Source organism: Neophocaena asiaeorientalis, unplaced genomic scaffold, assembly GCF_003031525.2.
Source record: "Neophocaena asiaeorientalis asiaeorientalis breed wild unplaced genomic scaffold, Neophocaena_asiaeorientalis_V1.1 scaffold40, whole genome shotgun sequence".
Lineage (NCBI taxonomy): Eukaryota > Metazoa > Chordata > Mammalia > Artiodactyla > Phocoenidae > Neophocaena > Neophocaena asiaeorientalis.
The window spans coordinates 2511447-2524942 of NW_020185335.1; the positions used below are offsets into that span (position 1 = coordinate 2511447).

Below are 13496 nucleotides of genomic sequence, written 5' to 3' on the forward strand. Positions count from 1 at the left end.
AAATTGACAACCTGGAAGAAATGGACAAATTCTTAGAAAGGTATAACCTTCCGAGACTTAACCATGAAGAAAAAGAAAATGTGAACAGACCAATCACAAGTAATGAAATTGAAACTGGATTAAAAATCTTCCAACAAACAAAAGTCCAGGACCAGATGGCTTCACAGGTGAATTCTATCAAACATTTACAGAAGAGCTAACACCCATCCTTCTCAAACTCTTCCAAAAAATTGCAGAGGAAGGAACACTCCCTAACTCATTCTATGAGGCCACCATCACCCTGATACTAAAACCAGACAAAAAGATACTACAATAAAAGAAAATTACAGACCAATATCACTGATGAATATAGATGCAAAAATCCTCAACAAAATACTAGCAAACAGAATCCAACAACACATTAAAAGGATCATACACCATGATCAAGTGGGATTTATCCCAGGGATGCAAGGATTCTTCAATATATGCAAATCAATCAGTGTGATACACCATATTGACAAATTGAAGAATAAAAACCATATGATCATCTCAATAGATGCAGAAAAAGCTTTGACAAAATTCAACACCCATTTATGATAAAAAAAAAAAACTCTCCAGAAAGTGGGCATAGAGGGAACCTACCTCAACATAATAAGGTCATATACGACAAACCCACAGCACACATCATTCTCAAACGTGAAAAACTGAAAGCATTTCCAAGAGGCTGTCATACAGAGTGAAGTAAGTCAGAAAGAGGAAAAAAAATATCGTATATTAATGCATATATGTGGAACCTAGAAAATTGTACAGATGAACTGGTTTACAGGGCAGAAATTGAGACACAGATGTAGAGAACAAATGTATGGACATCAAGGGTGGAAAGCGGCAGGGGGGTTGGTGGTGGTGGTGGTGTGATGAATTGGGCGATTGGGATTGACATGTATACACTGATGTGTGTAAAATTGGTGACTAATAAGAACCTGCTGTATAAAAAATAAATTAAATTAAATTAAAAATTAAATAAATAAATTTAAGACCACAGATCTCAAGTGGACTCTCAGATCTGCCCTAGTACATTTGCCCTCCATCTCTTCAAGATAGCTGTTTTATTGCCATTACCCCTCTCCAAACCTCTGAGACACTTTCCTCTTTCTCATTCTCAGCTACTGATCTCTCTTCTGGCTTCATGGAGGGCACAGCAACAACCAGAAGACAACCACTTTATCCTCCGACCACCAAACCTACCAGCCAACCTTCATTCTCACCTGGTGCTCTGCCTTCCCTGCCCCTAAGTAACTGCCCCTGCTCTCATCCAAATCCTACCCCTACACATGAGCACTGGACTCCACCCCTTCTCTCTCATTCAAGGGCTCAATCCCTGCAGTTGTGTCCTCTCTCTCATTTGTTTATCTCCCCTGTCTGTTGAATCCTTCCTGTCATCGTCTATGCATGCTGCATTACCTCCCAACTTTAAAATACTTTCCCACAGCCCCAGATCCCCCTACAGGTATTACCTCATCTCTCAGCTCCTCTCCATAGCTATTCCTCCAAAGGGTTGCTGGATGATTGCGTCCTTTTGCTCACCACCATTGTCTCTTCCACCTATTCCGGTGAGCCTTTGTCCTCACCACTGCACTGGCTACTCTTCTCAAGGTCATTGACCTTCATCTTGTCCAATCCAGTGGCCAGTTTTCTGTCCTCACCTCACGTGACCTCTTTGGCAGCTGATAACCCCCTCCTCTGGGAAACGCTCTCTTTACTTGGATTTCAGAACACCATGCGCTTCTACTTTCCCATCTGCCTCATTAATGACTCTCTCCACTCCCCCAGTTTCTCCATCTCCTCCAGATTCCTAGGTTTTCAGAGTAGGCTAGGACTAAGTTATCTACTCTTTTCTTTATAGATGATTTCATCCACTTCATTTCTTAAAGATATTTTCAGTATCCTTATGACTCTTAAATTTCCATCTCCAGCCCTAATTTCTCCCCACGCTCAGGTTCATATATCCAAACTCACATTAAATATCTCTACTGAATGGCTTCGAGATGTCTCAAAATTTATATGTCCAAAAATTGACACTTATTTACCCCCAAAAAACAAAACAAGAGAAGGCAAATGTTCTTCCTTCAGTCTTTCCTGTCTTAATAAATAACTTCACCACTTTCCAACTTGCTCAGGTCAAAACTCAAGGAGTCATGCTTGATGCCTCTCTTTCTTTCATATCCCTTGCCAAATCCTATTGGCTCTCCTTCCAGAATATACCCTGTATCAGCCACTTCCATCATGACTGTCCTTGTCCCTGCCGCCATCACCTGCTGCCTTGACCACAGAGATATGTAACTAACTAATCTTCCTGCTTCCCTCTTGTTACCTTGTGCAGGTAGAGTGGTCTTTTAAAAAGCAAAACAGGATCATTTATCTGCCTCAAACTTGCCAACAACTTCCCATAATACTTGGAATAAAATCCAAATTCCTTACCGTCCTACAAGCCCTGCATGTTCTGGCCTGACTGTATCTTCGACTTTAAGCCTGACCATCTTCCCCATTGCTCACTCAGCTGCAGTCGCTGTGGGCTCCTGTGTGCTTCCCACACACCCACAGCACACTCATGATGAGGGACCTTGCTGTTCCCTTTCAGAAAGACCCGTCTCTCAGGATCTGGTCTCTAAATAGCCGTTGTTAAACCCTGTCATGGTTCTTTATTCCCTTAACTGATTGTTTTCTTCCTTGCACTCATCACTATCTGATATTATATCAGTGATCTGTATATTCGTGTGCTCCTTTTCTGTCTCCCGCCCCCCATTTGAACACAAGGACCACGTGGGCAGCAACACTGCCAGCCTCGTTTGTGGTTGTATCCCTGGTACTAGAGGGGTCCCTGGTGCATCAAAAGTGTTCAATGAATATTTGTTGAATGCATGAACAAATGTTTGCTGTTCGGTACACGTATAAAGCACCTTCCACAGTGCTCCTGCTTGAAGGTTACGGCAATTCTTTAAGTGAGATAGGAATCTTCCATTTTACAGTGCAATCCCCATTTTACAGATGAAGAAATGAGACCCAGAGAGATGAGATGATTTTCCCGAGGTAACATGGCTCATAAGTGTACGAGTTGTTGGAACACCAAGCTGGGTTCTAACTCTTGATCCTTCTTTCTCTGAACAGATTTCCTCCAGCCCTCTCTCCTCAGGACCCACACAGCGCTGGCTCAGCCTCAGCGCCAGTATTCGAGGTGATACCGGGCTTGTGAGCTGCGTGCTCCCTGAGGAGCTCTTCACTCAGATCCTGGCCAAGCGTATTCAGGTACGTCCACACCCACCTGCACAGAGATGCAGGGCTCACACATCGTCCCCATGCTGTGAGCTGAGATTCTGAGCCATCACCCACCCACAGCAGCTCAGAACCCAGGAGTCTTGGAGAGGAAAGATGGGTTTCTTCACCCTCTTTTGTCCTTTTGACACAGCCCTTGTCAGTCTCTGACCCTGGCTCAGTCTGCTGCCTGAAGCCACTCACCTTAAAGGACCAGTGGGCAGAAGGTAGCGCCTTCAAAACACACACACACAAAGGCAGACTCATGGTACAGCCCTACAGTGGTATGTTAAAAATTATAACGTGGAGCCATGAAAAGTTAGAATTTGGAGCTATGTTAATTGTGGTAAAGGTAAGTTTTCAATATGTTATTAACTGAAAAAAGCAGGTTGTGAAATAGTATGTAAAGCACAACTATATTTCTCTAAAAATATTTACAAATGTGTATCATACACATAGTAAAAACACTTAAAGTACATGTTAACTGTGGTTATCTTTGAATAGCAAGATTATAGGTTTATAACCTTCATACATTTCTGAATTATTTTATAATGATATATTGCTGTTAAAATCAGTAACACAATAACTGCTTCTTTTTGTTTTGATTTTTCATAAGTGGTGTACAGTTAAAAGAAAACTAGATCCGCAGGATTTGGGAGGGTTTGCTGCTTATGGTTTACAGAGAACGAAATTGTTCACCGTGTCCTAGAGTTCTGTGTTTGCTTTGGTTTCCGAAAATGGGCCGCACTATTAATTGCGCATTTAAATATAACAAAATTAGACTTGAGGTTCCCGGAAGAGGAGGAACGTCATCACCAGAAATGATTCGTGTTGAGGTTTGAACTCACTACTGCATTAAAGGTACTGTTGCTCTCAGGTGATTTGAGCTAAGTGGTCTAGTAAGTGTGCAGGTGTTTCCTGCACCCAGATAAAGGCTGAGAATCATTGGTAAAGCCCAAAGTAAGCCAGGAGAGCTGTGCTACTCAAAGTACTGGCCTCTGATGAGAGGCGGAGCTTGCACTGCTTCCTTTATTGACAAAGTCTTCCTACAGGGCAAAAAAAACAGCAGCTAAACTAAATGGTGTATTTACTGATTGTAGTAGTTGATTTTCTGACACAAGATTCTTGTCTCGCCAAAAACTGGTAGTAATCAGTTCCTAGCCAATGGTGGCTAGTCAGTGCACTACACTTTAAGTAACACTGCAGCACAGCCAAGGCTGTTCTACAACAGCTAATGTTATGAAAACCACTACACTCCAAGGCAGGAATACCACTAAGGAAGATACAAATGGCCCATCTGCTACAGCTGCCCTTGCTGCATGGGGACACCTTTCCTTTGCATCTTCCTTTCCTGTACTTCATGGATCTTCCCAGACCCTCGCTTTAACATTTAGTTTGTCTTCTTTATCTCTATAGAGACAGAATAAATCCTTTACTCTACAAATATGTATGGTAAAGATCTTTCATGACTGCTAAAATATTTTTATTTTTCTCTCTTATTTAATTACAGCCCCTGGAATCTAGCAGGTGGAAGGGCAGTTGAATGGGATTTTCATCCGGACCCAGTAGGTCTGCAGAACCAATTGCAGCACCAGTAAAAGCACCAACAAAAGAACAAGCAACTTTTCTCCTTAGAGAACAGATGATCTTGTGGCCACAGTAACTGTCTCTGCTCTCTGCTTTCAGCTGAGTGACTGCTACCGAGGAGTGGTGTTTGACAGCCTGGAGACGCTCTTTGCTCGGAATGCGGCTTCGGCTCTCCTCTGCCTGCTGAAGGCCATTGGCACCCGGGAGCATATCTATGTCATCAACATGGCCCGAGATTATGCAGCCATGAAGGCACAGGAGAAGGCCAAAAAGGAGCAAGAAGGTGAGCCCATATCCTCCTAGGCTGTCCGTCCCAAGCCCTACAGGTCTTTCCTTTAAACAGAGCTCTAGGCTTTTTACAGTCCTTCCATGCCATGGTTTACATGAAACTATTACATTTGCCATCTCATTGGCACCCCACCTCTGCCCTGGAAGGTGGCTGGGAGTTCTTATTTCTACTTTTCATGTGAGCAAACTGAGACACAAGTGACCTTTTGAGAGATTCTAGAAGGAAGGATGAACCCAGATCTTCTGACTGCAGGCACCTTCCTCTTTCCCCCAACATCACACTGCATCCCTTCATCTTCTCTGTAATTACAGCCTAGCTGAGGGGACCCGATCACAGGTCCCATCCTGACTCAGTTGACGCATTAGCTTGTCGGTTTTAAGTCAACTGTGCATTTCCTGTAAGACCAGAGGTGCTGATCACTTTATGAAACAATTTCTACATCTTAGCCTACTGTGTACCAGGCACTGCAGCAGACATGGTGTACACTGTAAATGTCTTTAAATGACACTTTGGGTCATTTAATCTTCACAACAACCCTATGAAGATTGCTGCCCCAATTCTACAGATGAGGAAAATGAGGCTCAGAGGTATCCAAAGTCTTGTGTAAGGTCACATCGCAAATCAGTAAGGTCTATGTAACTCTGAACCCTTTTCTTTTTTGTCATTACATCAGTGGCCTGGAAAAAATTTTCAACGATTGAAAAATACATACACACACGCAAAGAAAGTAATGTTAGCTTAAGTTCCTGGTTGAGTCAGAAGCAGACCCAGCTGGCTGCATCACTGCCCTTCCTAACTCAGCCTTACTTTTCTCTTCTAGAACAATCTACACCAATCATAATGCTTTTCCATTTAAGGAAACATTCGCAAACACTGAGCTCTCTTAGTTCTTAAACAGAACTCAAAGATTGCTTCCTTTTATTCTCATGCAGAGAAAAATTCGAAAGAACAACCAGGCATCTCTCAGCAGTATTTCAACATTTAGATTCCTAGTTTCCCAGAAAGCTCATTTCCCCTCAGTGATCAACTTTTAGAAAAAAGTATCTCTTTTCATTTTCTCAATCATCTGTAGATTGAAGTTTTAGTTTTTCACAGTTTCCATATGGGCTCCTAGTCCCTGAATCATTTTTAAAAATCCAGAGGGAGCGTACAGTAGCAATATTATTATATTAAAATCTAATTTTTATTGAACATTTATGAATGTGCCAGGCGCTGGGCTAGGTGCCTTACACGATTGCTTATTTGATCTCCACAACAGCCCTATGAAGGAGGAGTTAGCATTCTGACCTGTTACTATCCCTCGGTAAGTGTCAGAGAAAGAACGCAGGATGTAGATCTCCAAGCCTAAAGCTCAACCTTACAGAAATGTCAGGTGAGAATGCGGTGCTGGTAAAGGTGCAGAAGAAGCTGAGTGCCTTGGTGCCGAGGGTGAACCACACCTCAGGACCTGTAGGTGGAAGGCGGCTCCCCTTGGTCTGCAAGTGGTTGTTTCGCCCTGAGCACTTTGGGGGCATATGTTAATAATAGGTAAAGTCAGTGGGTGGTATGTTACTTTGCTCCTATAACAAATTACTTCAAACTTGGTGACTTAACACAGATTTATTATCTTACAGTCCTAGAGGTCAGAAGTCCTAACATTGAGGTGTCAGTAGAGCCATTTTCCTGTGGAGGCTCTAGGGGACAATCCTTTCCCTTGCCTTTTCCAGCTTCTAGAGGCCGCCTGTACTTCTTGGCTCGTGGTCCCTGCCTCGCAGCTCTCTGACCCCTGCCTCCGTCATCACATCTGCTTCTCTCCCTCTGCTTCTTCGTCACATCTTCTTGGGCCTGACACTCCTGCCTCCCTCTAGTGGGCCTCTGTGATTGTATTGGGCCCACTCAGATAATCCAGGATAATCTCCCCAACTCAAGGTCCTTAATATAATCACATCTGCAGAGTCCTTTTCTGCCATGTAAGCTAGCATATTCACAGGTTCTGGGTATTAGGACGGGGACCTCTTTGGGCCCTCTATTCAGCCTGCCACAGATGGAAACCAGTTTGGGAACTGTGTGAATGCAGGAAACCCCACCAGCGATTAGGAATGTCGCCTGTGGCACCAGCCACCTCTCACTGTCACACACCCTCCGCAGCCTGTTTAGGCTGAGAGCTAAACCACAGGGGAACCCTGCAGCCAAAGCTGCTGAGTGAGTTTTCCCCACCTTCCTGTTTGTTCCCCCGACAGAACACAAACGCAGGGAAGCGCTTCAGAGAGAGAAGGAGCGTCTGCAAAACATGGATGAGGAAGAATATGATGCCTTGACGGAGGAGGAGAAAATAATGTTCAATCGAGAGGTTCAGCAGGCCCTCCGGGAGAGGAAGAGAAGGTCAGTGTCAGGGGCTTGTCAGAACAGAAGCGCAGCCCCGGGGAGCAACTTCTGTCAGGCACACGGCCCATCCCAGAGACCGTGGTCATCTGGGGTGGAGGAGCGGGGGAGCAGTGGCTACAGGAGACCCAGGAGGACGAACTGCTGAGAGCAGAGACACATATCTTACATATCCAGGGTGCTGGTTGCTGCAGCCTTGCCAGGTCTCCATTCTCCTCTCCTTCCTTCTTTCTTGGGGACAGCTGGGACTCAGGGAAAGGTTATGTAATTTGATGAGGGGAGGGGCTTCTGGCCCCTGTGCTGTCCTGGGGCTCCTGCTGGCTCCCCGTGACAACTGTGGCTCATCAACTTCTGTGCTCAAGTGTCCACAGCTGGTGACCCAGGGGACATTCTTGTGACATGGGCATGGTGGTTGCCCCTGCATAACTCAGCCATTTCTCTTCCTTCCCTGGCTACCATCTTGACCTTTCGTGGTGCTGTCCATTTGCTGAGTTCTGACCGCCTCTCTCACTTGATCCTCAGCCTGGGCAGTTCATCAGAGACCCTGGGCAGGCTCCCAAGCCAGTCCTGTCAGCCACCTTCTGTGCCTATCCCTGGGGACCACACAGGAACGACTGGATCCCCTCCACACCACCCAAGACACTTAGGCCACTATCTCAGGCCATCTCACATACAGGTGGGGAGCGAGAAATATGTCCTTTCTGCCCTCAGGTCTTCAAACATGCCAAGGGAGGGGGTTCTATTTCCTACCCCTCCTTAGGATTCCAAACATTGGAGGGGGAAGGCCAAGATGCTTGCCTACAATTTAACCCCCTTCTGTCCTCTCCCTCCACCTCCAGACTCCTCCCACTGGCCCCAAAAGAGTTTTCATGTCCTCTGCAGTATGCAGTACATATACCCTCATCTCTTCTCCTGCGTGGTCTACTGTAAACATGCCCAGTCCTCCAGAGGTATGTAAATCCCAGCTTTGGGATTTCAAAGGAGTCGCTTTTCTTTCTCATCCAGTTCATTACTTTCAGGCGTTCATCTCACAGTGGACTTAGGAAATGCAAATCTGATCCTCCAAGGTCAGCAGTGACTTGTTTGTATCTCTCTCTCTCTCACACACACACACACACACACACACACACACACACACACACGAAGTAATGAAGTCATGATGAGTCAGCTTCAGTGGACAGAGAGCCACAGCAGCTGGGGACAACTAGGGATTCCCAGAGATGAAAATAGATGGATTTCATATCTTCAGAAATGCTATCCGCTCCACTCTCGTTTGTACTTGGTGCCCAGGCTTGGTGCCCTCTCTGCCATTAGCAGCAGGGCAAACACGTTTGAATCCATAGCTGGAAAGGGAAGAAAGAGAAGGAAAGAGAGGAATGTGGCCTTCAGCTCCAGCACCATGGCTCCGAGCTAGCCAGGGTGGGGACTGCTCTTAAAAACACCATTTCTTCTTATCTAAACCTACGACGTGAGTGTAGGAAGGAAGCTGGGCCTCATCTGTACCGATATCAGAAGGATCCTTGAAAGTAGCTTTTTAAAAGTGCTAACATCAAGCTTATTTCCAGCCCTTGCCTCACTCTCCTATGAAAGGAGTTTGGAATAGAAATACAGATTAGTTGAGGATTCCTCTTAGTTGAGCTTCAATTATCAGTTTTGCTGAATGACCATTCAAAGATAGACGTGAGCCGTCCTCTCCTCCTTTCTTTCCTTCTTTCCTTCTCTTCCCTCCCTTCCTTCTTCCTTCCTTCCCGTATACCCAGCTTTCTTTGTTCCTTCTTTTTATGCCTGAGAAAGCTCTGCCCCATGTCCTCCCACCACGTGATCCCAGGCAGGGGAGGGGCTCGGGCAGGAGGGCCTCTGGACTCTGTTTTCTCTGCCTGGCTTGATGAAGGGAGCTGGAGAGACTGGCAAAGGAGATGCAGGAAAAGAAGCTACAGCAGGAGCTTGAGCGGCAGAAGGAAGAAGATGAGCTAAAACGGAGGAACAAAAAGCCAAAGCAGGGACCCGTGAAGGAGGAGCAGCCCGTGAAGAAATCTCAGACACCAAGTCGGCAGGTAGCAGCCCTCCCTCGTCCCTTAGCAAAGGGCAGGCACAGAGGGGTCCGTCACTGCACCCGGCCAGTCAGCCCGGCACCCTTCCCCTCCAAAGAACTGACCCGAGACTGGGTAGATGTGGGGGTGGTGCAGAGGTAGGAGGAGGGGGACCAACACTTGTTGATCACTGACTCTGCGTCCAGGGCTGTCTTATGCTTCGCCTAATCCTGCCCGTTTGCGTCCTGCTGTCCCTCGGAGGTTCATAGACATGAACCCCATCTGAGGCTGAACAGGATAAAGCCATACCGGTGGTGTGTGAGCACAGACCTGGCTCTTTCCACTGTCCCCTGCAGTCCCCTGGTTGGTGCTAAATAGGCTAGTAGGAAAGAGTTGCCTCCAGTGAGCCGCCAAGTCAGTGTGCTCAACCAAGCGCTGGTCCTTGCCGACAGTCAAGGGAGATGCTCCAGCATAAGCTGTCCTTGCGTTTATCAGCCTGCCAAGCTCAGCTGTCACGTCTCTGCCCTCCGTGATACGGGAAGGGCAGAACGGCCAGAGCTGTGCCCAGGATGGCGCTGGTGGCCAAGGGGTGTGGCTAGCTGGTGTGCACAGTGGCCATTCCAGCATCGGGAGTTCTGAGGGTGAAACTAAAGCCAGACTCCCAGACGAGGTGCAGACCGGTCCCAGGAGGTAGACATAAGGGCAAAGGACTCAGTGTCCAGGGATCCCCATCAGGTAGAGCTCAGGAAGGAGCAGGGTCTGAGTGCACAGAACTTCGGCACCAAAACAGGCACAAGAAACAAGCAGACCTGGAGTTCAGACTCCCGCAACCTTCCAGGTACAAGTCCTCCCCTCGGCAGGCCTATTCGTCCACGCAAAATCCACTTCTGCTTAGAACAGGGTGTCCAAACAGAACTCTCAGTGTCTTGGCAGTGACCTACAGATGGGGAATAATACAGTAGGCGCCAAGCCCCTCCCCTCAGTACACAACGAAGGTGAGACACCCCCGCCGGCAGACAGCCTTGCCAGCGGTTCTCTCAAGGCTGTAGAGAGGGCCAAGTGGAGGAGGAGTTGATGCAGTGCGGTGAGGTGAGTAGCCAACCTGGGCCGCTGCCTCCAAGCCTGAACTTAGGCAGGAACAGAGCTGTCACTGGGCTGTACTGCAGACAGTGATCCTGAGACTGAACTGGACTTTATGTCCTCAAAGAATGACCCAAAAGCCTGTGAAGCCTCCCAGAGGAGTTCATTGGAGCAGAGAAAATCAGAGCCCACAAAGCAGGTTTAAAAGGGCAGTAAGAAAGAGAATAAGGTTGGTTTCTCTATGCCAGCTTCATTATATAAATGCAGGTTTGTTTAAAAGGCTGGAGTGCAGCCAGATTCTAAACCCTCATCTGTTCCCAACAATACTGATTCTATACATAACCTGTATAATTTTATAACTTGACATTAAGAGACCCTTTACTCTGTGGCAGACACTATTATAAGCTTTTTTAAAATTATTTTTACTGGAGTATAGTTGCTTTACAATGTTGTGTTAGCTTCTACTGCACAGCAAAACGAACCAGCCGTGCATATACATACATCCCTTCCCTTTGGGATTTCCATCCCATTTAGGACACCACAGTGCATAAGCAGAGTTCCCAGTGCTATGCCATATATTCCCATCAGTTGTCTATTTTATACATAGTATCAACAGCGTATATGTGTCAATTAGAGAGAGTCATACAGAGTGAAGTAAGTCAAAAAGAGAAAAACAAATATCATATATTAACATATATATGTGAATTTAGAAAAATGGTACAGATGACCTTATTTACCAAGCAGACATAGAGACACTGGCGTAGAGAACAAATGTATGGATACCAAGGGGGAGAGGGGTGGGGTGGGAGGAATTGGGATTGACGCTATTATAAGCTTTTTACATGTATTCACACATTTAACCTTCAGTAGTCCTCTGAGGTACTTATTAATATTACTATCAACATTATACAGATAGGACAGAGATGTGAATTGCTCACCCAAGATCACACAGCTAGCAGGCGGTGCGACCAGGATTGGACCTCTACGCTCTGGCCTCTCCCGAAGAGAGGATCATTTTGGGGATCCTTTCCCGCTGATCCTTCAAAACAGCAGCTCTCAACCACAAGTGCACATCACAGTTGCTGTGCACCTTTTACCAAGTGCATAATGCCAGGCCCCAGCCAGCTGTATGACAAGGAAGGACCACAGAGTGGATATTTTGAGAAAGGCCCCCAGGCGATTCTTAGGCACAGCCCTAGTGTGAATACGAGGTGCCTGGAATTGTATGAGGCCTTCTTACAAAACTAAACACCCTCTTGCTCTTCTTTATGCGATTTGCACTCCCTTAAAGAACTCTTTTAAGAATAATTTATGTGTTTTGCCTCCTAGATTTTTACTTTTCCCAAACTAGAGCTGAAGAATGAGGCAATAGAAAGAAAAGTCTCTGTTAGGGAGCAGGTGACTGCGGAGAAGGAAGAATTGAACAAGAAGAAGAACCAGCTGTCAGATATCAACATGCTTGGGTTTCCTCTTGCCCAGGAACAAGAGGACAGCGAAGGGGACTTCCGGAAGGACACTGACAAGAACATGGCCCAGAAGTTTAAGACCTATGAGTTGTCTCTGAAGGATATCCAGAACATCCTCACGTACTGGGACCGGAAGGAAGGAGTTCTGCTGCATCATACCGCGGCCGAGGATGCGAGCCATGAGGACGGAACCGACCAGCGCCAGGTTCCGTCGTCGGGTGGGCGCCGAGGCCGCAAGGACCGGGAGAGGGAGCGCGCGGAGAGGGAGCGCGCGGAGAAGGAGCGCCTGGAGCGGGCGAGGGCCGAGAGGGAGCGGCTAGAGAAGCTCCGCACGCAGGAGGAGCGCAGCGACGGGGGCGAGGGCAAGGAGGAGGACCACGAAGGGAAGAAGGATCTCGGTGTGCCCTTCATAAACATCCAGATGCCCGACTCCGAAGGCTCGAGCTGGAAGCAGGCCCTGGAGAATGACAGGCTTCCCAAAGCGGAGCAGGTACAGGCTCTTCTCCAGGATGGGAGCCAGGGAGCTGTGCGGTGCTGATCCTCGTAAAAGTGTTGCTTTCAACACAAAATCCATATCCCCTTTATTCCATTAATCTCTGATGCCCCTTTGGATATAAGACAATAATGCCTAAAAGGACCTTTTTCTATGTGGTGAAACATCCATAGAGAGTTCCACAGATCTCAACTATTCCATCTAACCTTGTAAAAAGCCACCTGTAAAGTTGATTTTTAACATTGACAGTCCTGTGTTAGGGGTTGGCAAGGCAGGTATACTTCGGGGTGACGCAAGTGGCTCAACTATTCTAAAATTTCTTTCCCACAGGCTTCCCCCAGTGACAGAAATTATACTACCAGACAGCTTTTTGTTGCTAGAAACAAAACCATTGCATATCTAGAAGCCCCTTTGGCAGTGGTTTGGAGGGGATGATTATGATAGCCTTTTGTCCAGGGACAGACTTTTTCTGTGAAACGCCAGAAAGCAAATATTTGAGGCTGCAGGTCATACAGTCTCTGTCTTGACCCCCAACAATATGTAAATGAATGGGCGTGACTCTGTTCCAATACAACTTGATTTACAAAAGCAGGTAGCAAGTGAGATTTCACTAGAGGGCCACAGTTTGCCCACCTCTAGTTTAGTTTTTTTGTTTTTGTTTTTGTTTTTAATAAATTTTTTTTGGCTGTGTTGGGTCTTCATTGTGGTGCGCGGGCCTCTCATTGCGGTGGCTTCTCTTATTGCGGAGTATGGGCTCTAGGCACGTGGGCTTCGGTAGCTGTGGCACACAGGCTCAGTAGTTGTGGCTTGCGGGCGCTAGAGTGCAGGCTCTGTAGTTGCGGCACACAGGCTTCGTTGCTCCGCAGCGTGTGAGATCTTCCCAGACCAGGGCTCGAACCCGT

The 13496-nt window shown here is 46.7% G+C and overlaps 1 protein-coding gene across 1 annotated transcript in view; it reads left to right on the forward strand.

The window, feature by feature from the left end:
- The window catches only part of HYDIN (HYDIN axonemal central pair apparatus protein), a 431085-nt gene that overhangs the window by 334210 nt on the left and 83379 nt on the right, over positions 1-13496 (forward strand). The window contains exons 43-47 of the mRNA XM_024735584.1: positions 3145-3282; positions 4975-5158; positions 7384-7525; positions 9417-9579; positions 11965-12591. Of these exons, the coding sequence (XP_024591352.1) occupies positions 3145-3282; positions 4975-5158; positions 7384-7525; positions 9417-9579; positions 11965-12591 (1254 nt within the window). The remainder of the gene's footprint in view (positions 1-3144; positions 3283-4974; positions 5159-7383; positions 7526-9416; positions 9580-11964; positions 12592-13496) is intronic.